The 17,221-nt window shown below is 51.2% G+C and overlaps 2 protein-coding genes across 8 annotated transcripts; one reads left to right on the forward strand and one right to left on the reverse strand.

The window, feature by feature from the left end:
• Positions 1-165: 165 nt before the first annotated feature.
• CAMK1 (calcium/calmodulin dependent protein kinase I) lies at positions 166-10,957 on the forward strand. 3 transcript variants are annotated; one of them, XM_040628517.1, is made up of 12 exons: positions 166-323; positions 2,370-2,484; positions 4,434-4,565; positions 6,007-6,081; positions 6,167-6,305; positions 7,138-7,264; positions 7,357-7,432; positions 8,123-8,235; positions 8,814-8,892; positions 8,990-9,077; positions 10,452-10,569; positions 10,678-10,957. In XM_040628517.1, the coding sequence occupies exons 2-12, from the start codon at positions 2,402-2,404 to the stop codon at positions 10,758-10,760; spliced, it is 1,113 nt and encodes a 370-aa protein (XP_040484451.1). In that variant the 5' UTR covers positions 166-323; positions 2,370-2,401; the 3' UTR covers positions 10,761-10,957. The 3 variants fall into 3 exon arrangements, with proteins under 3 accessions (XP_040484451.1, XP_040484452.1, XP_040484453.1); XM_040628518.1 differs by lacking the exon at positions 4,434-4,565; XM_040628519.1 differs by lacking the exons at positions 8,123-8,235; positions 8,814-8,892 and having other exon boundaries at positions 8,963-9,077.
• On the reverse strand, positions 2,454-16,771 carry OGG1 (8-oxoguanine DNA glycosylase). 5 transcript variants are annotated; one of them, XM_008697911.2, is made up of 7 exons: positions 15,755-16,768; positions 15,065-15,312; positions 14,316-14,495; positions 12,703-12,884; positions 11,707-11,857; positions 11,523-11,572; positions 2,454-2,751 (listed from the first exon to the last, which is right to left on the reverse strand). In XM_008697911.2, the coding sequence occupies exons 1-7, from the start codon at positions 15,979-15,981 to the stop codon at positions 2,641-2,643; spliced, it is 1,149 nt and encodes a 382-aa protein (XP_008696133.1). In that variant the 5' UTR covers positions 15,982-16,768; the 3' UTR covers positions 2,454-2,640. The 5 variants fall into 5 exon arrangements, with proteins under 5 accessions (XP_008696133.1, XP_008696134.1, XP_008696135.1 ...); XM_008697912.2 differs by lacking the exon at positions 2,454-2,751 and adding an exon at positions 10,893-11,218 and having other exon boundaries at positions 15,755-16,766; XM_008697913.2 differs by lacking the exon at positions 2,454-2,751 and adding an exon at positions 10,893-11,380 and having other exon boundaries at positions 15,755-16,346.
• Between the last annotated feature and the right edge of the window lie 450 nt (positions 16,772-17,221).

Here is a 17,221-nt window from a genome sequence, read left to right on the forward strand (position 1 = left end):
AGAGAGGAGGGGAGGGAAGAGTCCTGAAGAGGAACTGAGCTGAACCAGGGGGTTCCTCCTCAACCACCGCGCCCCTTCCCCCAGCCCGCGGAGCCTCCCAGTCCCAAGTCCCTCCGCCGCAGGCTCCTCCTCCACTGACATCAGAGCCGCAGGCGGGCGGAGGGGGCCAGAGCCGGAGCCGAGCCCCAGCGAGAGAGCGGGCAGGCGAGCCAGGAGCAGAGCGGCGGCTGCGGCTGCGGCGGCGGCGGCCGGCAAGCGGCAGCCAGAGCTCGGCGCCAGCCACTTTGGGCCTCCCAGCCAGCCCCGCGGCGGGGCAGCCGCAGGTACAGCCCAGAGGCCGCCCCGCCTGTGCTCCGGGGCGCGGAGGGGGGGGTGGCCAGATCCCTCCGGTCGCTGGATACCCTCCCACAAGGATGGGAGTGGGTGCCCGGACGGGCTGGACTCTGGATGGGCAGGGCAGGGCAGGGCCTTTCTCTCCAACCTCGGCCCAGGCCCAGCAGGTGCCAGGCGGCTGTGGGGAACTCAGTGGGTACTAGAGGAAGGTGGGGAGGGTGTGTGTGTGTGTGTGTGTGTGTGCGCGTGCCTATGTCCGGCTGGGCCTGAATATGGACGGACTTGGCATTTGGAGCTATAGATGTGTGGGGGCTGTGTTGGGTTGTGCTAACGTCTTAGCACAGGCGTGTGGATCAGACACGGAGTTGCAGTGTAAGGGTATCTTTATGGGTGGGGATGTCTGGGAATCAGTGTTTTTGTTGCAGATGTGTGTCCAGGTGTTGTGCATGCTGGTATCTGGCTCAAGGGTAGTAAGAGTTGAGGCTATACGATTGTGTACTGAGGATGTTTGAAGTTAGGTGTGTAAGGAGTTGGGGTGCGGTTTGGAGCACAGGAGTTTCTAGGGTGTATAGAAACAGGATGAAGGGTATGAGTGAATCTGGGATGTCCGGTACATAGGTGAGGAATGCGCGTGTGTGCGCGCGCGCGTGCAGATGTGTGTTTGGGGGTATAAGAGGGATCTGTGGGAGGGATGTTTGGGTGTGAGGATGTCTGGGGGAGTGCGTGTGTGGACATGTGTGCTGTCTGGGTGTACATGTATGATCATCGGGTGTTGCGGTATCTGGGTATGGAATGTACTTAATCTGGGGGCAGGTATTTTGGTTCAGAGGTGTGGGTGGAGCATGGTGTGTCTGGGTGTGTCTGTGGACCCATGAGGGTTTTATTTGCCAAGCCTCCAGATGGCTTTTAAAACTCTGCCTCTAGAGCTTACTGTCATGTCTCCTTTCCTAGAAGTTTCTGCCCCTGGGATGGGTGCTCAGGCCCTTCCTGGGAACCAAGTCCTATCCAAGGAGTGGGATCTCACACCAGGGACTCTAGTCAGGGCACCATCCCTCCTTCTCCCAGAGAGGAAACAGAAAGGGAAGGTGACTTCCTTGAGATCACACAGCATGCTGGGCTCTGAATGAGCCCCAGTCTGGATGCATATTGGAAACACAAGCTGAGAGTAGCCCCATCAAAGTCCTCTGCCTTCAGCAAGCTTAGCTGGACCCCAGCCAGTCATCATTTGGGCAAAGATGGACCCTGTCCCTATCCATTGCCAACCTCAGTCTCCTCAATGTCCATCTGATAAATGGGGAGAGAACTCCCACCATCCTGCTGACAGAGGTCTCAGTGGAGAAAGGTACAGGCTGGATCAGGGTCAGAAGCCAGGAGGGGACAAGCTGGGTGGTTCCATTTCTCAGGCTTCTGGGACCCAAACAGGGAGCCAGAAGGGAGAGGGGGTAATAGGAGGCCTGGGGAGCTCCAGCTGTGGCTGCTGTTGCCGTGGTAACAGTGCAGAAGGAGCTATTTAAAAACGTGGCTGAGATATTGCTGGAAGCCCAGGCTGCCGGAAACCTGATTTCCGAGAGGCTGGGTGGGAGAAGAAAGAGGAAGAAGAGGAGACACCCCAGCAATTCCTAGGGTGGGGCTGAGACATTGCTGGTTCTGAGGACAGGGGGACCTTCCAGGACCCGGTGCTTCTACAAGCTGCTCTGGGGTCTTCTCTGCTGTCCTCCTGGGGGTCAGTGTCCTCCCGAGTGTTTGGATTTGGAGAGGGAGAAACTGGGAGGTAAGGTGAATAAATGAATGAACGAATGACTTTGTTGAAAAAAAGACTTCTGCTGCCACCTTGAAGGATTTTCCTCTAGTCATGAGGACTTGTGGGAGGAACAAATGACTGGTGAATGAATGAATTTGCTGAATAACTTTGTCAAATGAATGAACCAAGGAATGAATAAATGCAGGCTGAATGACTGAATGGGGACTCAGTTCCCGAAGTTCCAACATGGAAGGCTGGGCCCCACTGAGTCTTTTCCCTCCATTTCCCTTCTCAGGAGCCCTGGCTGTGGCCAGGGGGCAGTGGGCCATGCCGGGGGCAGTGGATGGCCCCAGCTGGAAGCAGGTGGAGGATATTAGGGACATTTACGACTTCCGTGATGTTCTGGGAACGTGAGTCTCAAGGGCAGGCAAGCGGGGGGTGGATGGGGCACTGTCCCTGAGCTGGGACGTGGGTTGGGAAGGTCCTCACTCTTTGGCCTGGCTGACTGGGGAGGCTGAGTCCAGGGTGGTACTTCCTCTGGTCAGTTGATCACTGCTTCCTGTTTCCTATAGTCCTGGCGCCATGGCAGCCTTGCCATGGCCCAGTCTGGCCCATCTTTTCACTTCTGGCTGACAGTGGGTGGAACAGACGCCACTCTTGGCTGCAGCTCTGGGTTCCTGTGAGGAGAACAAAGTAGGGGAGAATGAAGGAGTCGGTTTTTCCAACTTTTGGCCAAGAGCTGAGGGTTTTGGCCTAGGTTTAGGAACTGAAGCTGGGCATGGCTCTTTTCTCAGTGGTGGGAATCCAGAAATAATTCAAACCTGATCTCTGCCCCTCAAGTCGATCCTAAACATATGGTGGAAACACACCCAGGGAAAATGACAACAGGGTGTATGATGTGCTCCCGTTGAAGTCAGGAATGAGGACTTTGTAGAGCCCAGAATGGTGGCTTCTGCCTGGGGAAACCTTTCTGGAGAAGTGGGTATTTGAGGTAGGGACTGAGGGATAAGCAGAAATGCACCTGTCAGAGAGGGAGAAGGGCATTCCAGGTGGAAGGAAGAACATCAGCAAACGTTGAGAAGCAGGTTATGTGTGGAAAGAGGTAAAGAATGATAGAGCTTATAATCAGAGGTGGGGGGAAGAGTGGAAGAAGAGGCTGAGAAGAGAGAACAGGTCATGTAAGGCCTTGAAAGCCAAGCTATGGAGGCTGGACTTTATCTCATGAGCCATAGGAAGACTTTTAAGACATTTTTGCAGGCTTGCAATTCAGGATGGTCACTCTGGCCAAAGCATGGAGGGTAAACTGGAGAGGGACAAGGCTGGAAACCAGCAATGAGGCTACCACAGTCACTAGTTTTTTTTTTTTTTTTAATTTAATATTTTATTTATTTATTTGAGAGAGAGCACAAGCTGGGGGTGAGGCAAAGGTCGAGCTGGGCTCGACCCCAGGACCTCGAGGTCACTGCCTGAGCCAAAGGCAGATGCCCGACTGAGCCACGCAGGCGCCCCCACAGTCACTAGTTATTCTGATGATTGAGATTTCACCACAAGAGTCGCTTTTGACATATGGACTTCCTCTTATCCCAGAGAAAGCAAAAAGTCCTAGAAGAAATACTCAAGTAAATCCTCCTTATCCGTGAACTCTAGTGCAAACGAGTTGCTCTTTTCTAAGAGCTTGTTGTAAAATATTGCTTCTCAAATTTCAGTGAGCATACAGATTATCTGAAGATCTTGTTAAAATGCAGATTCTGATTTAGTGGGTCTGGGGTTGAGGCCTGAGATTCTGCATTTTTAAAAAGTTCCCAGGTGAAGCTGATGGTTCTTCAAGGTTATAAAAGGTGTTAATAAACCATGATTCAAACTGACTGTAGCAGAAAAAGAAATGAATCAATTTTGCATAAATCAAAAAGCCCAGGGCATAAATGTCAGGCATGGCTGGATCCAGAGACTCACATGATGTTATCAGGAAATTGTCACCAGGAATTTCTTAGCTTTGATTTCCTTTGTGTTACCTTCATTCTCAAGCAGGCTCTTCTCAAGTGCTGGCAAAGATAACCACGATTAGCTCCAGGCTCCCATCTTACCAGCTTGGCAGGAAAGAGCAGCTCATTCTCAAAGTGCCAGTAATCTGGCTTGCATCACATGACCCAATTACTGGGGCCAAGGATAGACTACTCTGATTGGCCAGAGCTGGGTCATGTGACCACCTCATGGACCAGGGGATGGAAGAGCGATGGAGGGAGGCTCATCCCACATCCTTGGTTCACTGGTGGTCACCTAACCCATAGGGGTATGGAGGAGGGGCTGAAGGGAAGCTAAGGTTCCAGTTCCCCACCTCACGAATCCCCTCTCTCTGCAGGGGGGCCTTCTCAGAGGTAATCCTGGCAGAAGATAAGAGAACTCACAAGTTGGTGGCCATCAAATGCATCGCCAAGAAGGCTCTGGAGGGCAAGGAGGGCAGCATGGAGAATGAGATCGCTGTCCTGCACAAGTGCGTGGGTCACAGTGTTTCTGCCTGGGTTGACCCTGCCTTGACTCCTCCCATTCTCTCCCTACCTCTGCTTTGGGCAAATCGTTTAACCTGTGAGCCTCAAAGTGCTCATTTATAAAATGCGGTAATAATCTTCACTTGGTAGGGTTGTGGAGCGCATTAGAGGTTCTTTTATTTCATGCGTCTGGTGCAGCAGCTCAAATGACAGATGTCACTGAAATGCCACTGCTTATTTACAGTGGTTTAATCTGCTCAGTCAGATCTAAAAGTCAATCCTTGAGTCTGGCTCGAAGCAACGTATCTCATCTGGTACTATCGTAGACCTACCTCAAGTTCCCCACTATATATTAAAGCCACTCCAGAAATTTAAAAAATGCCTGTCTCAGGAACCCCTGACTAAATCAATAACCAACTGGTCTATGATTTGCTCACACTGATGTGAAACCTGCTGCCCTCAGTGGAAAGCTTATAGAGAACCTTCACTTCCATCCCCTCCTCTGAGCTTTCCAACCACCCTGGGCAGGGATGAAATGATCATTTCCACTATTGGGTGGGGGAGGGGGAACTGAGGCCCAGAGAGGGTAAGGGATTTGTCCAAGGTCACACAACAACTTTGTGGCAGAGCCATGGCTTTTGTCAAGCTCAGTCACCATCATTATTTCATTTATCAAGCATTCACCGTGTACCAGGCATTTCGCCAAGATTCTTACCTGCATTTTCTCATGTGATCCTCACCCCAACTCTTTGAGGGAAGTATTGTCATTGGCTTCATATTATAGACGAGGAAACTGAGGCTTAATATTCAATGACTCAGTGAGCACTTACTCTACACCAGGTATGGGGGGAACAGTGGTAAGATAAAGCCCCTGGTCTCCAGGAGCTGGTGTTCTGGTGGCGGAGGCTGACAGACTTATAAACACAGGAGCATTTGAAAAAAATGTATTGGGGCGCCTGTGTGGGATAGCGGTTAAGCGTCTGCCTTTGGCTCAGGGCGTGATCCCGGCGTTATGGGATCGAGCCCCACATCAGGCTCTTCGGCTATGAGCCTGCTTCTTCCTCTCCCACTCCCCCTGCTTGTGTTCCCTCTCTCGCTGGCTGTCTCTATCTCTGTCGAATAAAATAAATAAAATCTTTAAAAAAAATAAAAATAAATAAAATAAATCATGTATTGATCAGTGCTGCAAGGTAAAAAGCTCTGCCCCCAAACAGCATGCACTAGAGGCAGGCGAGACCCAGTCCGATGGGTCTGATGCCAGAGCCCAGTGTTCATCTCTGTGCTCTCCAACATTCCATTACATCATAATAAATCATGGTAAATCAGCTTTTCCTTTTGGGATGCAGGACTCTGGTTTGTCCTGCCCAGGTCTGAGGTTCTTTGAGGTGAGGGTAGGAAAGTGGCTGAGCTGTCCTCAGCTCTGAACTACCTCATTTCTCCTTTCAGGATCAAGCATCCCAACATTGTAGCCCTGGATGACATCTATGAGAGTGGGGGTCACCTCTACCTCATCATGCAGCTGTGAGTGGCCTCACCCCTTGCTCACACCTCTCCCTGCTGCCCCTCCCTAGCCTCTGTGGCCAGACTGCCCTGTCCCCGGCTGCAGGGTGTCCGGCGGGGAGCTGTTTGACCGCATCGTGGAGAAAGGCTTCTACACGGAGCGGGATGCCAGCCGCCTCATCTTCCAGGTGCTGGATGCCGTCAAGTACCTGCACGACCTGGGCATAGTACACCGAGACCTCAAGGTGGGGTGTGAGGGTGTGTGGTGAGCTGGGGTGCTGGGTGGGACCTCCACAAACCCCTCACTGTACGACCTGGGGCAACTCTTACCGCTTCTCCGAGCTTTGGCTTCCCATCTGCAAAATGCACCCTGTAAACCCTAAACTGCCTCCTCCCATTCCAGTTTGGACACTCAAATGGATACAAAGGTGAATGGTGCTGGTACTTTATCCAAATAACGTCTAGGTCTTTTCCTCATCCTAAAAGTCCCCCTTGCTCTTTGTAGAAAACTTGGAGGGAGGGGACAGCAAAACATAAAGAAGGAAGCCAGAAACCCCTGAAATCCTACAGAGACTATGATGGATTCACATTTTGTAGTACATCTCCTCCGGTCTAGAAGAGCGCTGGGGTGAGACAGATCTGGGCTTGAATTCTGTCCCTACTACTCCCTAACGTAGGTTCTCAGGCAAGTCACTTTGCCTCTCAAGGCATCAGTGTTCCCATCTGTAAAGTGGGGTTATTCAGACTGGCCTGACAGATATGTGGTAAGGAGGAAATGAAATCAAGCACCAGCACAGGATCTGGCACACAGTACTTGCTCAAGAATTCTTTAGGGCTTGCAATATAAACCTGAAGTTTATAGAAAATTCCCTCTCACATTCCTGAGGCCCTTGTCCTTTCTGGTACTTTTAACCTCCTTGAAAACTTCCTAGAGTTTCATGTGCCTTCAACCAAGCTGGCAGCCGTGAAGCCACAGTGGCTTTTGGGAGGCTCAGTTTCTGTGAGGTGCCTGGGGAGGCAGAAGGTGCTGCCAGCCTCTGGCCATCTCTGCCTCTTCCTTTCCCTCCACCTCCCAAGCCAGAGAATCTGTTGTACTACAGCCTGGATGAAGACTCCAAGATCATGATCTCTGACTTTGGTCTCTCCAAGATGGAGGACCCTGGCAGCGTGCTCTCCACAGCCTGTGGAACCCCAGGATACGTGGGTATGGAGCACCCTGGGCTGGGGCCATGGGTACGGGAGGAATCGGGAGCTGCAGGGCAGAGATTTGTCACCACCATGTCCCTTTCCCTCCAGCCCCTGAGGTCCTGGCCCAGAAGCCCTACAGCAAGGCAGTGGATTGCTGGTCCATTGGGGTCATCGCCTACATTCTGTGAGTGGGGGCTTGGCCATTGGGGCACGTGGTTCCAGCATTCTCCTCTCCCCTACTTTGCTCTCTTCCTCCTCTCTGCTATTTCTTCCTTCCTGCCGTTCATGTTTATATCTACCAATTAATGACTAAGATTACTTCATTCAATACATACTGTTTCTGGCACTGTGCTGAGCATTGGGGATTTAGCAGAGAACAAAACAAAGTGCCTGCCCTCAGGGAGCAAAAACTCTAGTAGGGGAGATAGATAATAAACAAGTAAATAAATCTATAAAAAAATGTCAGGTAGTAAAATACTATGAAGAAAAATCAAGCAGGGTAGGGAGATAGGGATGGATGCCATTTTAGATAAGGAGGTCAGGAAAGTCCTTTCTTAGGAGGTGACATTTGAATAGCCTTCTGAATGAAGTGAGGGGGCCAGACACTCAAGGTGTGGGGGAAGAATGGTTCAGGCAGAAGGTGCAGCAAGTAAAAAGGCCCTGAGGAAGGAAAGATGGTAGAAAATTAAGAAACCGAAAGGCCAGTGTAGCTGGACAGGAATGAAAAAATCAGAGAGGGGCAGATTTCCCCTCTTTGTAAAAGGGGGAACTCCTTCCTGTGGGTGCTGCCTGACCCGAGACTGCCCCAAAGCTCCATCCTGGAGCCAATGGGTGCGCTGAAAGTGGATATGAGGATGAGTTTCTCCCTGCCCAGGCTCTGCGGTTACCCCCCCTTCTATGACGAGAATGATGCCAAACTCTTTGAACAGATTTTGAAGGCCGAGTACGAGTTTGACTCTCCTTACTGGGACGACATCTCTGACTCTGGTATTTGAGGCTTTGCCTTCTTCCCCCGGGCCCTACCTCTGGCGCCTTTCACATCTGCTTTGGGGTCTCTTCACTGCCTGCCTTTGGTCAGATTCCCCAGCCCCAAACTAAGAGCTGTCTTTAAGACCAGACACCCCACCCCAGGGGCTTCCCTCTGCCTGGCCCCTGGTCTGAGAAGCTTGTAGGCATGCATTCATTCAGCCTTCAAAAATGGTATTTTTGAAATTGACTTCCTAATGCCTAAAACACCACCCCAGGTTTTCATCTACCCTTTTGTGCCTATTAGGAGGCAAACCTGTGAAGTCATCATCAGTCACTCACACATCAGTGTGAATACACTGAGTAGAATCTTCTTTAAGAATAAGATTTTCATAAGGGAAAAAGGAGAGAGCTGGAAGGCTGTGGTGGGCGGGGGGCTTAGAGAAACAGTACAGGTGGGGTCGGGTGGTGCATGGACAGATCTGGCCTCTTGTCTTGCTTAAATGCCAGGCCAGACCCGAGGGGGTGGGTTTTGTCTTGAGGGTTTCCACAGGCACCACCATGCTGTTTTTGTCTTTGCTCTTGTCTTGGGGGTTCAGCCAAAGACTTCATCCAGCACTTGATGGAGAAGGATCCGGAAAAGAGGTTCACCTGTGAACAGGCCTTGCAGCACCCGTGGTGAGAGCTCCCACAAGCTGCAAGCTGGGGTGGGGTCTGGGGCCCTCAAAGGCTGCCTCTGCCTTCACAGACAACCCTCCACACACCCCCATCCTAGGATTGCAGGGGATACGGCTCTAGATAAGAATATTCACCAGTCGGTGAGCGAGCAGATCAAGAAGAACTTTGCCAAAAGCAAGTGGAAGGTGAGCCCATGTTCCTAATCCTGGGTCCCGGCCTCCCCAGGCCTCCTCCCCACCTCACTTCAGACCTCAGCTTCCACAGCACCTAGCATCCAATCAAGCACAAAGTAACTGCTCAGGGATGCTTACTAAAGAACCTCATTCATTCATTCATTCATTCATTCATTCATTCATTCATTCAACACTCCCTGACACCTACTCTATCTCAGTGAGAGTCCCTGACCTCTGTGTCTAGAGGGAGAACAGTATAACTCTTAGAGACATCTACTCCAATCTGTGGGGTCCTGGAAGGGGCATAGGAGTGCTGATGGCCTCACAGACCTATCAGACTTGGCAGCTGAGTAGGAATTAGCCAGGTACAGCAGAATCATGTCTGAGGCAGAGGGAAATGGCATACAGAGGGCCAGGGGCAAGAGAGTGTGGCCATTCAGGGAAGTGCAAGTGTTTAGTAAGCCCGGATGGACTGGAGGGACTGCGGGGCAGGAGCCCAGACTGGAAATGCAGGTAAAGGCCTCGAATGCCACAGTGGAGAACGGACTCAGTCCTGAAGATACTGGGGAGCCCCAGAAGGATTTTGAGCAGTACTCTGCCTTCTAGAAAGGGCTCTTAGGGTACAGAGTGAGGCATGGACTCCCGGCTGGGAGGCTGTAGCAGAGATGTGTGCAGGAGATGGTGAGGGCTTGGATCAGAGAACAGTGGATGGCTCAGGAGTCCTTTAGGAGGTAGAACTGACAAGAAGTGATGGGACAAGAGATGTTGGCAGAGAGAGATATCAAGGGCTGGCCCAAGATTTTGGTTGGGGAAATGATGAATGGTGGTACTATCACTGAGATGGGGATTCCAGGGGTACAGACTTGTCTTGGGGGTATGATTTTGGTTTTGGACATGGTGAATTTGAGGGATGTGCAGGACACCTTGGTGGATATGTTGAATAGAGAATGATACACACACGTGGGCAACTTATTCAACTTCCCTCTGCCTCAGTTTTCTCCTGTGGCAGTGGTGACACTAACAGTGCCCACCTCAAAGACCTTTGTGAAGATTAAACGAATTGCTAAATAAAACGCTTAGAACAGTGCCTGACACATAATGCTATACTAAGTGTTTGCGATGATGAGAATATGAATTAATTATACGTAAAGGGTTATATATACTTGCTCATATATACATATTTTATATATATGGATGTATGTGTGTGTAAATATATAATATGGCTGAGTTTCATTTAATAAAGCCTTATAAAGGTTTCAGGGGCTTTAGGGGATCAAACAATAACACCTGAATGAAAATAACAAAACCACTGCAAGAATCCCACCACTAGACCCTGTCACATGATCTCCCACTCTCAAAAGTCCCTTCTCCCCCTTCTCCCCACAGCAAGCTTTCAATGCCACGGCCGTGGTTCGGCACATGAGGAAACTCCAGCTGGGCACCAGCCAGGAGGGGCAGGGACCGACGGCAAGCCACGGGGAGCTGCTGACACCAGCAGCTGGGGGTGAGGACCAGTGCTCTGTGGAAGGGCGTGAGTGGTCCATGAAGAGGCATCCAGGCTGGAGTGGAGGGTCTGCTCCTACGGCCAACTCTGTTCTCTCTCCCCATGTAGGGCCAGCGGCTGGCTGCTGCTGTCGAGACGGCTGTGTGGAGCCGGGTCCGGAACTATCCCCTACACTGCCCCCACAGCTCTAGGGCCCCAGATCCAGGGTCCGAACCCTTTGTGTGGGAGGGGTTGGGGTAGCCTGCTCCCCTTCCCTCCCTGAATTGGAGAGTTACCCTGCCCCACTGCCTCCCCACCCCTTTCCCTATCACTCCTCCACTGCATTTTCCATACAAATGTTTCTATTTTATTGTTCTTTCTTGTAATAAAGGGAAGAGATAAAAACACAGGTAGCTCTGTCTCTCCAGATAATCCCCACCCCACACCGCTGTGCAAACTACTTAATTTGAGCGTACCTGGCCCCTGAGGTAGTTGCAGGAAGCCCCCTTCCCAACACAAGACTGGATGGCAGAGAGAAGTGGGGAAAGGTATTTGGGGAACCCCTTTGTCCAGTGTCCCCCACCTAGCCTTCTGGGTCTGTAGATCTCCTGCGCTTTGCTGGTGGCTCCTGAGCTTGGTGGGGTTGGCGCAGGTCAGCACTGAACAGTACCTAGGAGCAGCGGGGAAGACACTGTGGGGTCAGGATACATGGAGTCAGGGCTGGTGGGGCTGGTGGCAGTGTGGAGAGGTACAAGAGTTCACAGGGAGCAGGGTCAGGACAAGGAGCATCCACTAGTCAGGGCTGGAGTGGAGAAGAGTCCTGTAGGACCACCTGGAATGAAAGTGGTGGTGGAGGAGTTGACTGGGTCAGGGCTCGGAGGAGGAGTCCTAAGGGGTCTGGGCCGGAGGAAGAGGAAGTGGAGGAAGAGGAGGAGGAGGAGGAGGCGGTGGGGGGAAAGCTTCAGTACACTTACTGCTTGGGCCCAGCCAGCATAAGGTCCCCACAGGCTCCGGAAAAAGTTTCCTACACAAGAAGTGATAAGGCGAAATTAATTGGCCCTCTTACTCCCTATCCACAGGACTGGGATTTTATGGAGAGATGTGAAAAGTTTCTACCACCTCAGCCCATCACCAGCTCCAACATCCCACTCTCCTTACCCAGTTCCTTGTTAGCCTGGGGGCTTGGACCCTTGGCCTGAGACGTGGTGGGGTGCCAGCTATAGTCACGCTGGGCTATCTGCCACATGTGGACATCCACGGGCACAGCCTGGGGCTTGTCTAGAGCCATCAAGCAGATGCAGTCAGCCACCTTTAAAAGAAAAAGAGTGAGCCACAGAGGAGGAATGGCAGGATCTAGCCAGCATCCTGCTACTGGTCCCAGAGCTGGCTGCTTTATTCTCCACTCTGAGATTACTATCATTTTATATTCTCCATCAACATACACCCTCTTGTAATAACTTTAAAAATAGCTATGATGAGATTTCTACTGCGTGAACATCTATGTGGGCCAGGTTCTTATCATAACCTGGGAAGAAGGCCATACTATATCTATTCTGCAAACAAGAAAACTGAGGTTCAGAGAGGTGAAGTGACTTGGCCAAGGTTACATGGCTAGGAAGAGGCAGAACCAAGACTTACTGTTAGGCTGAAGTTCAGAGCCCATTAAAAAAAGTTTTTAAAACAAAAATCCATTTTTAAACCACAGAGACGTATAAAGAAGAAAACAATAAATGCCCAATCCCCAATCATCTTGCTGGCATCAAACCTTGTTGATTTTAAACAAAAACTTTTATAAGTACATATAATTTCAAGATAAGAACAACATGAAAAGGAGAAACATCTTTCCACTTGTTTTCCCAAAGGTAACCACTATTAAGTTTCCTGTGATTCCTTCTGGAAATTTTTGCATACCTATAGCAGTATATATGTGTACCTGAACAAATGGCCTTTTTAAAAAGTGCACTCAAGGAACAACGTCCTTTATGTTCTTTCATCACTCTGCATTTTCTCTAATAAAACATATGCTTGCATCCTTTCTCTTCCTGCTCTGCCTCCACAAGCCAAGTATGCACCCAGCTCTCAGGCCTGCCTTGTCTTCTTCTCTGCTACTCTGCATGGGTGGTAAGGGTAACTCCTATCCCCCTGGGACCTCACCTTGGTGCCCACCCCGGGCAAGGTGCAGAGGGCCTTGTGGGCCTCCTCGTAGGGGGCCTTTTGCAGCTGCTGCAACCAGGACAGCCCGCCCTGTTCTTCTAGGATGGCTCGGGCACTGGCACTCACGTAGCGGGCACGGTACCCCAGGCCCAACTTCCTGAGCTGAGCCTCTACCTCTGGCCCTGTTGGGGGTTGGGGAGAGAAGGTGTCAGGCAACTTTAAATACTTCCTGTCTTCAAGCTAGTGTGTGAGCCCTCTGCCCCACAGGAATGGTTTCCCTAGGTACCTCTCTCCTACCTCATCACCCTTTGGGAGACCCCAGGACACTTGCTTGTGCAAAGGTAAGGGTTAAAGCCTGGGTTCTACCCCTCCACAAATGTTTTCTGAGCACCTACTACCCAGTGTTGAGCACTCGGAGCAGGGACTGAGAAGGACTTGCTGCCCTGGAGGAACTCCCCAGTTGAGTTCTTTAACTTTTCCAAAGTGCATTCACACCCATGATCTCAAATAATAACCATAATAACAACAGCTTCTATTATCAAATGCTAGGTATCATGTGTGGGCAAAGTGCTTTAAGTACATTATCATGCTTTTCTCAAGGACCCTGATGACAGTACTATTATTTAGTTTAATAACTTGCTCAAGAAAGGACATGGTGGGGGTGGGATCTTGCACCCAGGTCTGGGAAACCAAAGTCCATGCTCTTAGACTATTAGAGTACCCTGCCTCATGACTGCTTTACTCACCACTTAAACCCTTCTGGATAGAAACTCTTTTTCCCATCCTACGAACAAGAGGAGCTTGGGTAGGTAAATGGATTCTTTTGGTCTTATGACTACGTAACTGGGAGCTGAGACCCAAGGCTGGGTTTCTATTTTTTTTCCCCAAGACTGAATTTCTAAGTACCAAAAACATTCTCTTTTCTCTAGGGCCTGTCTCCTTGCTATGCAGTCCCTAAGCACTTTTCCTAGCTTTATTCTCACATCTGCCAACTGGTATACTTGCCTCTGTAAAATACTTGCCTTACAAGGCTGCTATGAAGAACACATACGTTCTTGGATGCGAAATTGTTGGGTTTACTGTAGAGATGGCAACTTAAATTTTCTGCATAATTCCTGTATGTCAAACACTGCCCTGTGTGCAGTATGTATATTTCTTTACTTCATCTTTGTGGCAACTCTGATAGGCAGGTGCCATTATTATCCTGTTCCACAGAAGAAAAAACTGACACAGAGAGACTAAATAATGTGTTCAAGGTCATAGTTAGACGACAAATGCCAAAGGTAGAATTCAGACCTAGGCAGTCTGTCTCCAGAATGAGTGCTCTTAACTCCAAAGTACTGTATACTATATATAGTTGTTTTTTGTTTGTTTGTTTGTTTTGATGAAGTACTGAACCTGTGGGTTATAAAGCAAAGACTGGTGAGGTGCTGACATTTCAGGGCCAGACGGGGAGGATCTGGTGTGGCTGATCAGACCAGGCAAGGTGGTTCTGGAGGAGGGCAGTGTTTGGGAAGGCAGGAAGCTTTGAGATGGGAGATGGGGACCAGGGAAAAACTGAAGAGATACTGAAAGCTATTGGAGGGTCTGAGGGCAGGGACCCACCTACTCACCAGCCAGGGCCTGCAGGCTGGGGAAGCCATGGTAGGTGACATCATCAAGCTGGATGAGCCGAGGTCCGAAGGCCTGGCAGAGCCGTTCTACCATGCCAGTTATGCGAGCAATGTTGTTGTTGGAGGAACAGATGAAGGAGAAAAGGCACTCGATGGGGTCCTGTCGCAGGAGTCGCACACCTGGGGAAAGGTAGGGGATAGGATACAGACCTGCTGTCAGGAGTGGCCTCTTCCCACCCTCAGATCCTAGGCACCAAAGATCTAGAAGGATCCCAGTGGAATGCGGGACAGCAACTGTTAGAGAAAGCAACACCAGAGATCTCATTCCTCATAGCATCCATGAGGTCTGGGCTATCATTACATTTCACAGATATAGAAGCTACAATGTAAACACTATGAGGATGGGGATGGATTTGTGTCTGTTTTGTTCACTGCTGTATTCCCAGTCACACAGCAGCTGCTCTGTAAATATTTACAGAATGAATGACGTCACTTGCCCCGGGTCACACAGCCAGGATTTGGCTCAATATCCTTGTTACTACACTGTGGTAATCAGCAGGACAATAATAATAGTAATAATAATTACTACGTGTCAGGCATTATTCTAAGCAAAACTTTACACATATTAGCTCCTTTAATCCTTGTAAAATTCCTTAAGGTGGATATAATCCCCATTTTACAGATGGTGAAACTGTGTAATTTAGCCAAATTACAAGAACTCTAACCCCTGCTCCAATTGTTGAACTCACCTTGGAATTTCTGAGCCACCTCTTGAAAGTGGGGGTCCACGGAACTCCAATGGTGATATAGTTGAGCCAGGTTGACATCCAGCTGGAAGTACTGGCGCACAGTCTTCAGCTCTTCTGGTGTGGGCCTGCTAACCCATCCCTTGTCCGCTCGGTACACAGTACAGTAGAGCTGCTCCTCAGTCTGGGTCAGTGTCCATACCTGGTTCGCCAGCACTCCAGTCCAGTGCGCAGGGTTTTGTTCCCTCCACCTGAGCCCCCAGGCACACAGCAGCCCTGGTACTCAATTTTCCTTCTTGCACCTTTTGGGGCCCTCCCATCCTACAACAGCTTCATACACAAAACTGACTTAGGAAATGCAAAGTCATTTGATCCTCACAACACTGCACTGGCTTTTTTTTTTTTTTTTTTTAAAGTAGGCTCCACATCCAGCATGGAGCCCAACGCGGGGCTTGAACTCACGACCCTGAGATCAAGACCTGAGCAGAGATCAAGAGTCGGATGCTTAACCGACTCGGGCCCCCAGGTGCCCCTGCACTGGCTTTTTACCTCCACTTTATAAAGGAGGTAAACAGGCTCACCACCCATGCCTCAGTTTCCTCTTTTGTACCCTGAGGCTTCTTCCATCACCCCCAACATTCCTTTACACTCCAGACCTGCAGTGTCGAGGGTCCAAGAGTCAGGGTCACTCACCGGAAGGACTGTCCGGAAGCCAGAACCAGGTCCAGGCGCAGCTCCGAGCGTGGACAGGGGATGGTGGCCCACAGGGCCGGGAAAGAAGCTAGAGTACGATGCCCCATGCTCCAGAGCAGAAGGAAGCAAGCTAACAATTCCACTCCAGGCTCCGCCTCAAAATGGCCCCGCCCACTCGGTACCAGATCTCCCGTAGACAAAAGACCACGCCCACACAGACAACACATCCCTTAAGGCCTCGCCCACCAAGCCCTTGCCCCCTTAAGTTCTCTTAAGGCCCTCCCAGTTTCATTTAATTCCTCCACTCCCCGTAGGCCCCGCCCCTTACAGTCCGCCAGGGCCTCCAATCCTCCGCCCTTCCTCCTTACGTATCCTCCCCGGCCCCCGCTTCCCGGCGATCACCACGGTCCTCCGCGATGCAGCAACTTTGGGAAGCGCGCGCAAACGCACTCTTCCGGCTTCTTCAGGGGGCGGACCTCACTCTCCCCGGAAGTAGGACTCAGGCCTGGCTTATTGGGTCCGGAGGTAGCCAATCCGTGGAAAAATAAGAGGCGCCAATGAGAACAGGGTGTGGTGGCGGGTGGGTGGGTCTCTCCGAGGCGCCGCAGCGGTTGGCGCGCGCTGGGCTCGCTGCCCGCTCTCGGCCTTTCCTCTGGGGATGTCTGCACTCGGCACGCCAGGCTGTCCAGTCCCGGCGCCCCGCGGACCTGTCGCAGAATGCGCCCTCGGGCCCCAATCCTCAAGGCCTTATCTCCTCAGAGCCCCGGGGTTCCTCAGGCTTGCCCGCCCGCAGAACCAAATCCTGTCCCTCACCGTCCTCAGAAAGCCTTTCTCCACCGAGCTTCTCCAGTCAGATATATTCGCCCTCTTGATTGAGAATCGGACCCGAACACAGCTCGGGCCCCTGCGATCCCCCGTGAGGCGTCTCCACGCGTCTGTCGCCTGCGGATTGTCTTCGCCCTCGCCGGCTGGGCCGCTCCCCTCCAAAAGGCCTCCCCGAGCCTCGACTCCGCAGTCAGGCCTGCTCACAGACTTCACTCCGTCAGAGGCCGAGCTCCTCGGAATGCCGCGCCCCGGCCGCACCCCGCCGGCCGCGCTGCCCAGCTGCTCCCTTCGGTCTCGGCATTCCTTCAACAGCACTCCGTCATCTCACACCCGTGCCCATGGGGCCTGTGGCCCCGCGGCGGCCTGTCCACCTCGCCCAGTTTCCAGGACTGGCTGCTGGTCGAGGAAAGATGTTTGATGTCATTTCTCCCCTTGTGGAGGAAGACAATGAGCAAGGAGCTAGAGACAGGAGCTTGATCTGGGCCAGTTTTCACCTTGTAGCGCAGTGATTTGGGGTTACTGTGTCTGAATGAGTAGACTGCAGATTCCTCAAGGGCAAGATTTGCAGCTGATTTGTGTCCCACCCACAGTACCTAGTAGGGAGCACCAGGAGCATGGTCATCATCAGATGGTATTTTTGTC

This window comes from Ursus maritimus, unplaced genomic scaffold, assembly GCF_017311325.1.
Source record: "Ursus maritimus isolate PB19 unplaced genomic scaffold, ASM1731132v1 scaffold_14, whole genome shotgun sequence".
In the NCBI taxonomy this organism is placed as follows: domain Eukaryota; kingdom Metazoa; phylum Chordata; class Mammalia; order Carnivora; family Ursidae; genus Ursus; species Ursus maritimus.

What these genes read in the sequence shown, in the direction of transcription:
- CAMK1 (XM_040628517.1), top strand. Translation starts at nt 2,402, where the DNA reads ATGCCGGGGGCAGTGGATGGCCCCAGCTGGAAGCAGGTGGAGGATATT. An exon ending in GGACGACATCTCTGACTCTG is followed by an intron (nt 8,236 to 8,813) that starts GTATTTGAGGCT and finishes TTGGGGGTTCAG; the next exon opens with CCAAAGACTTCATCCAGCAC. An exon ending in GCTGACACCAGCAGCTGGGG is followed by an intron (nt 10,570 to 10,677) that starts GTGAGGACCAGT and finishes CTCCCCATGTAG; the next exon opens with GGCCAGCGGCTGGCTGCTGC.
- OGG1 (XM_008697911.2), bottom strand. Translation starts at nt 15,981, where the DNA reads ATGTGTTGTCTGTGTGGGCGTGGTCTTTTGTCTACGGGAGATCTGGTA. An exon ending in GCTTCCGGACAGTCCTTCCG is followed by an intron (nt 15,313 to 15,754) that starts GTGAGTGACCCT and finishes CTGGGGGCTCAG; the next exon opens with GTGGAGGGAACAAAACCCTG. An exon ending in CCAGGCTAACAAGGAACTGG is followed by an intron (nt 11,573 to 11,706) that starts GTAAGGAGAGTG and finishes CTTCTTGTGTAG; the next exon opens with GAAACTTTTTCCGGAGCCTG.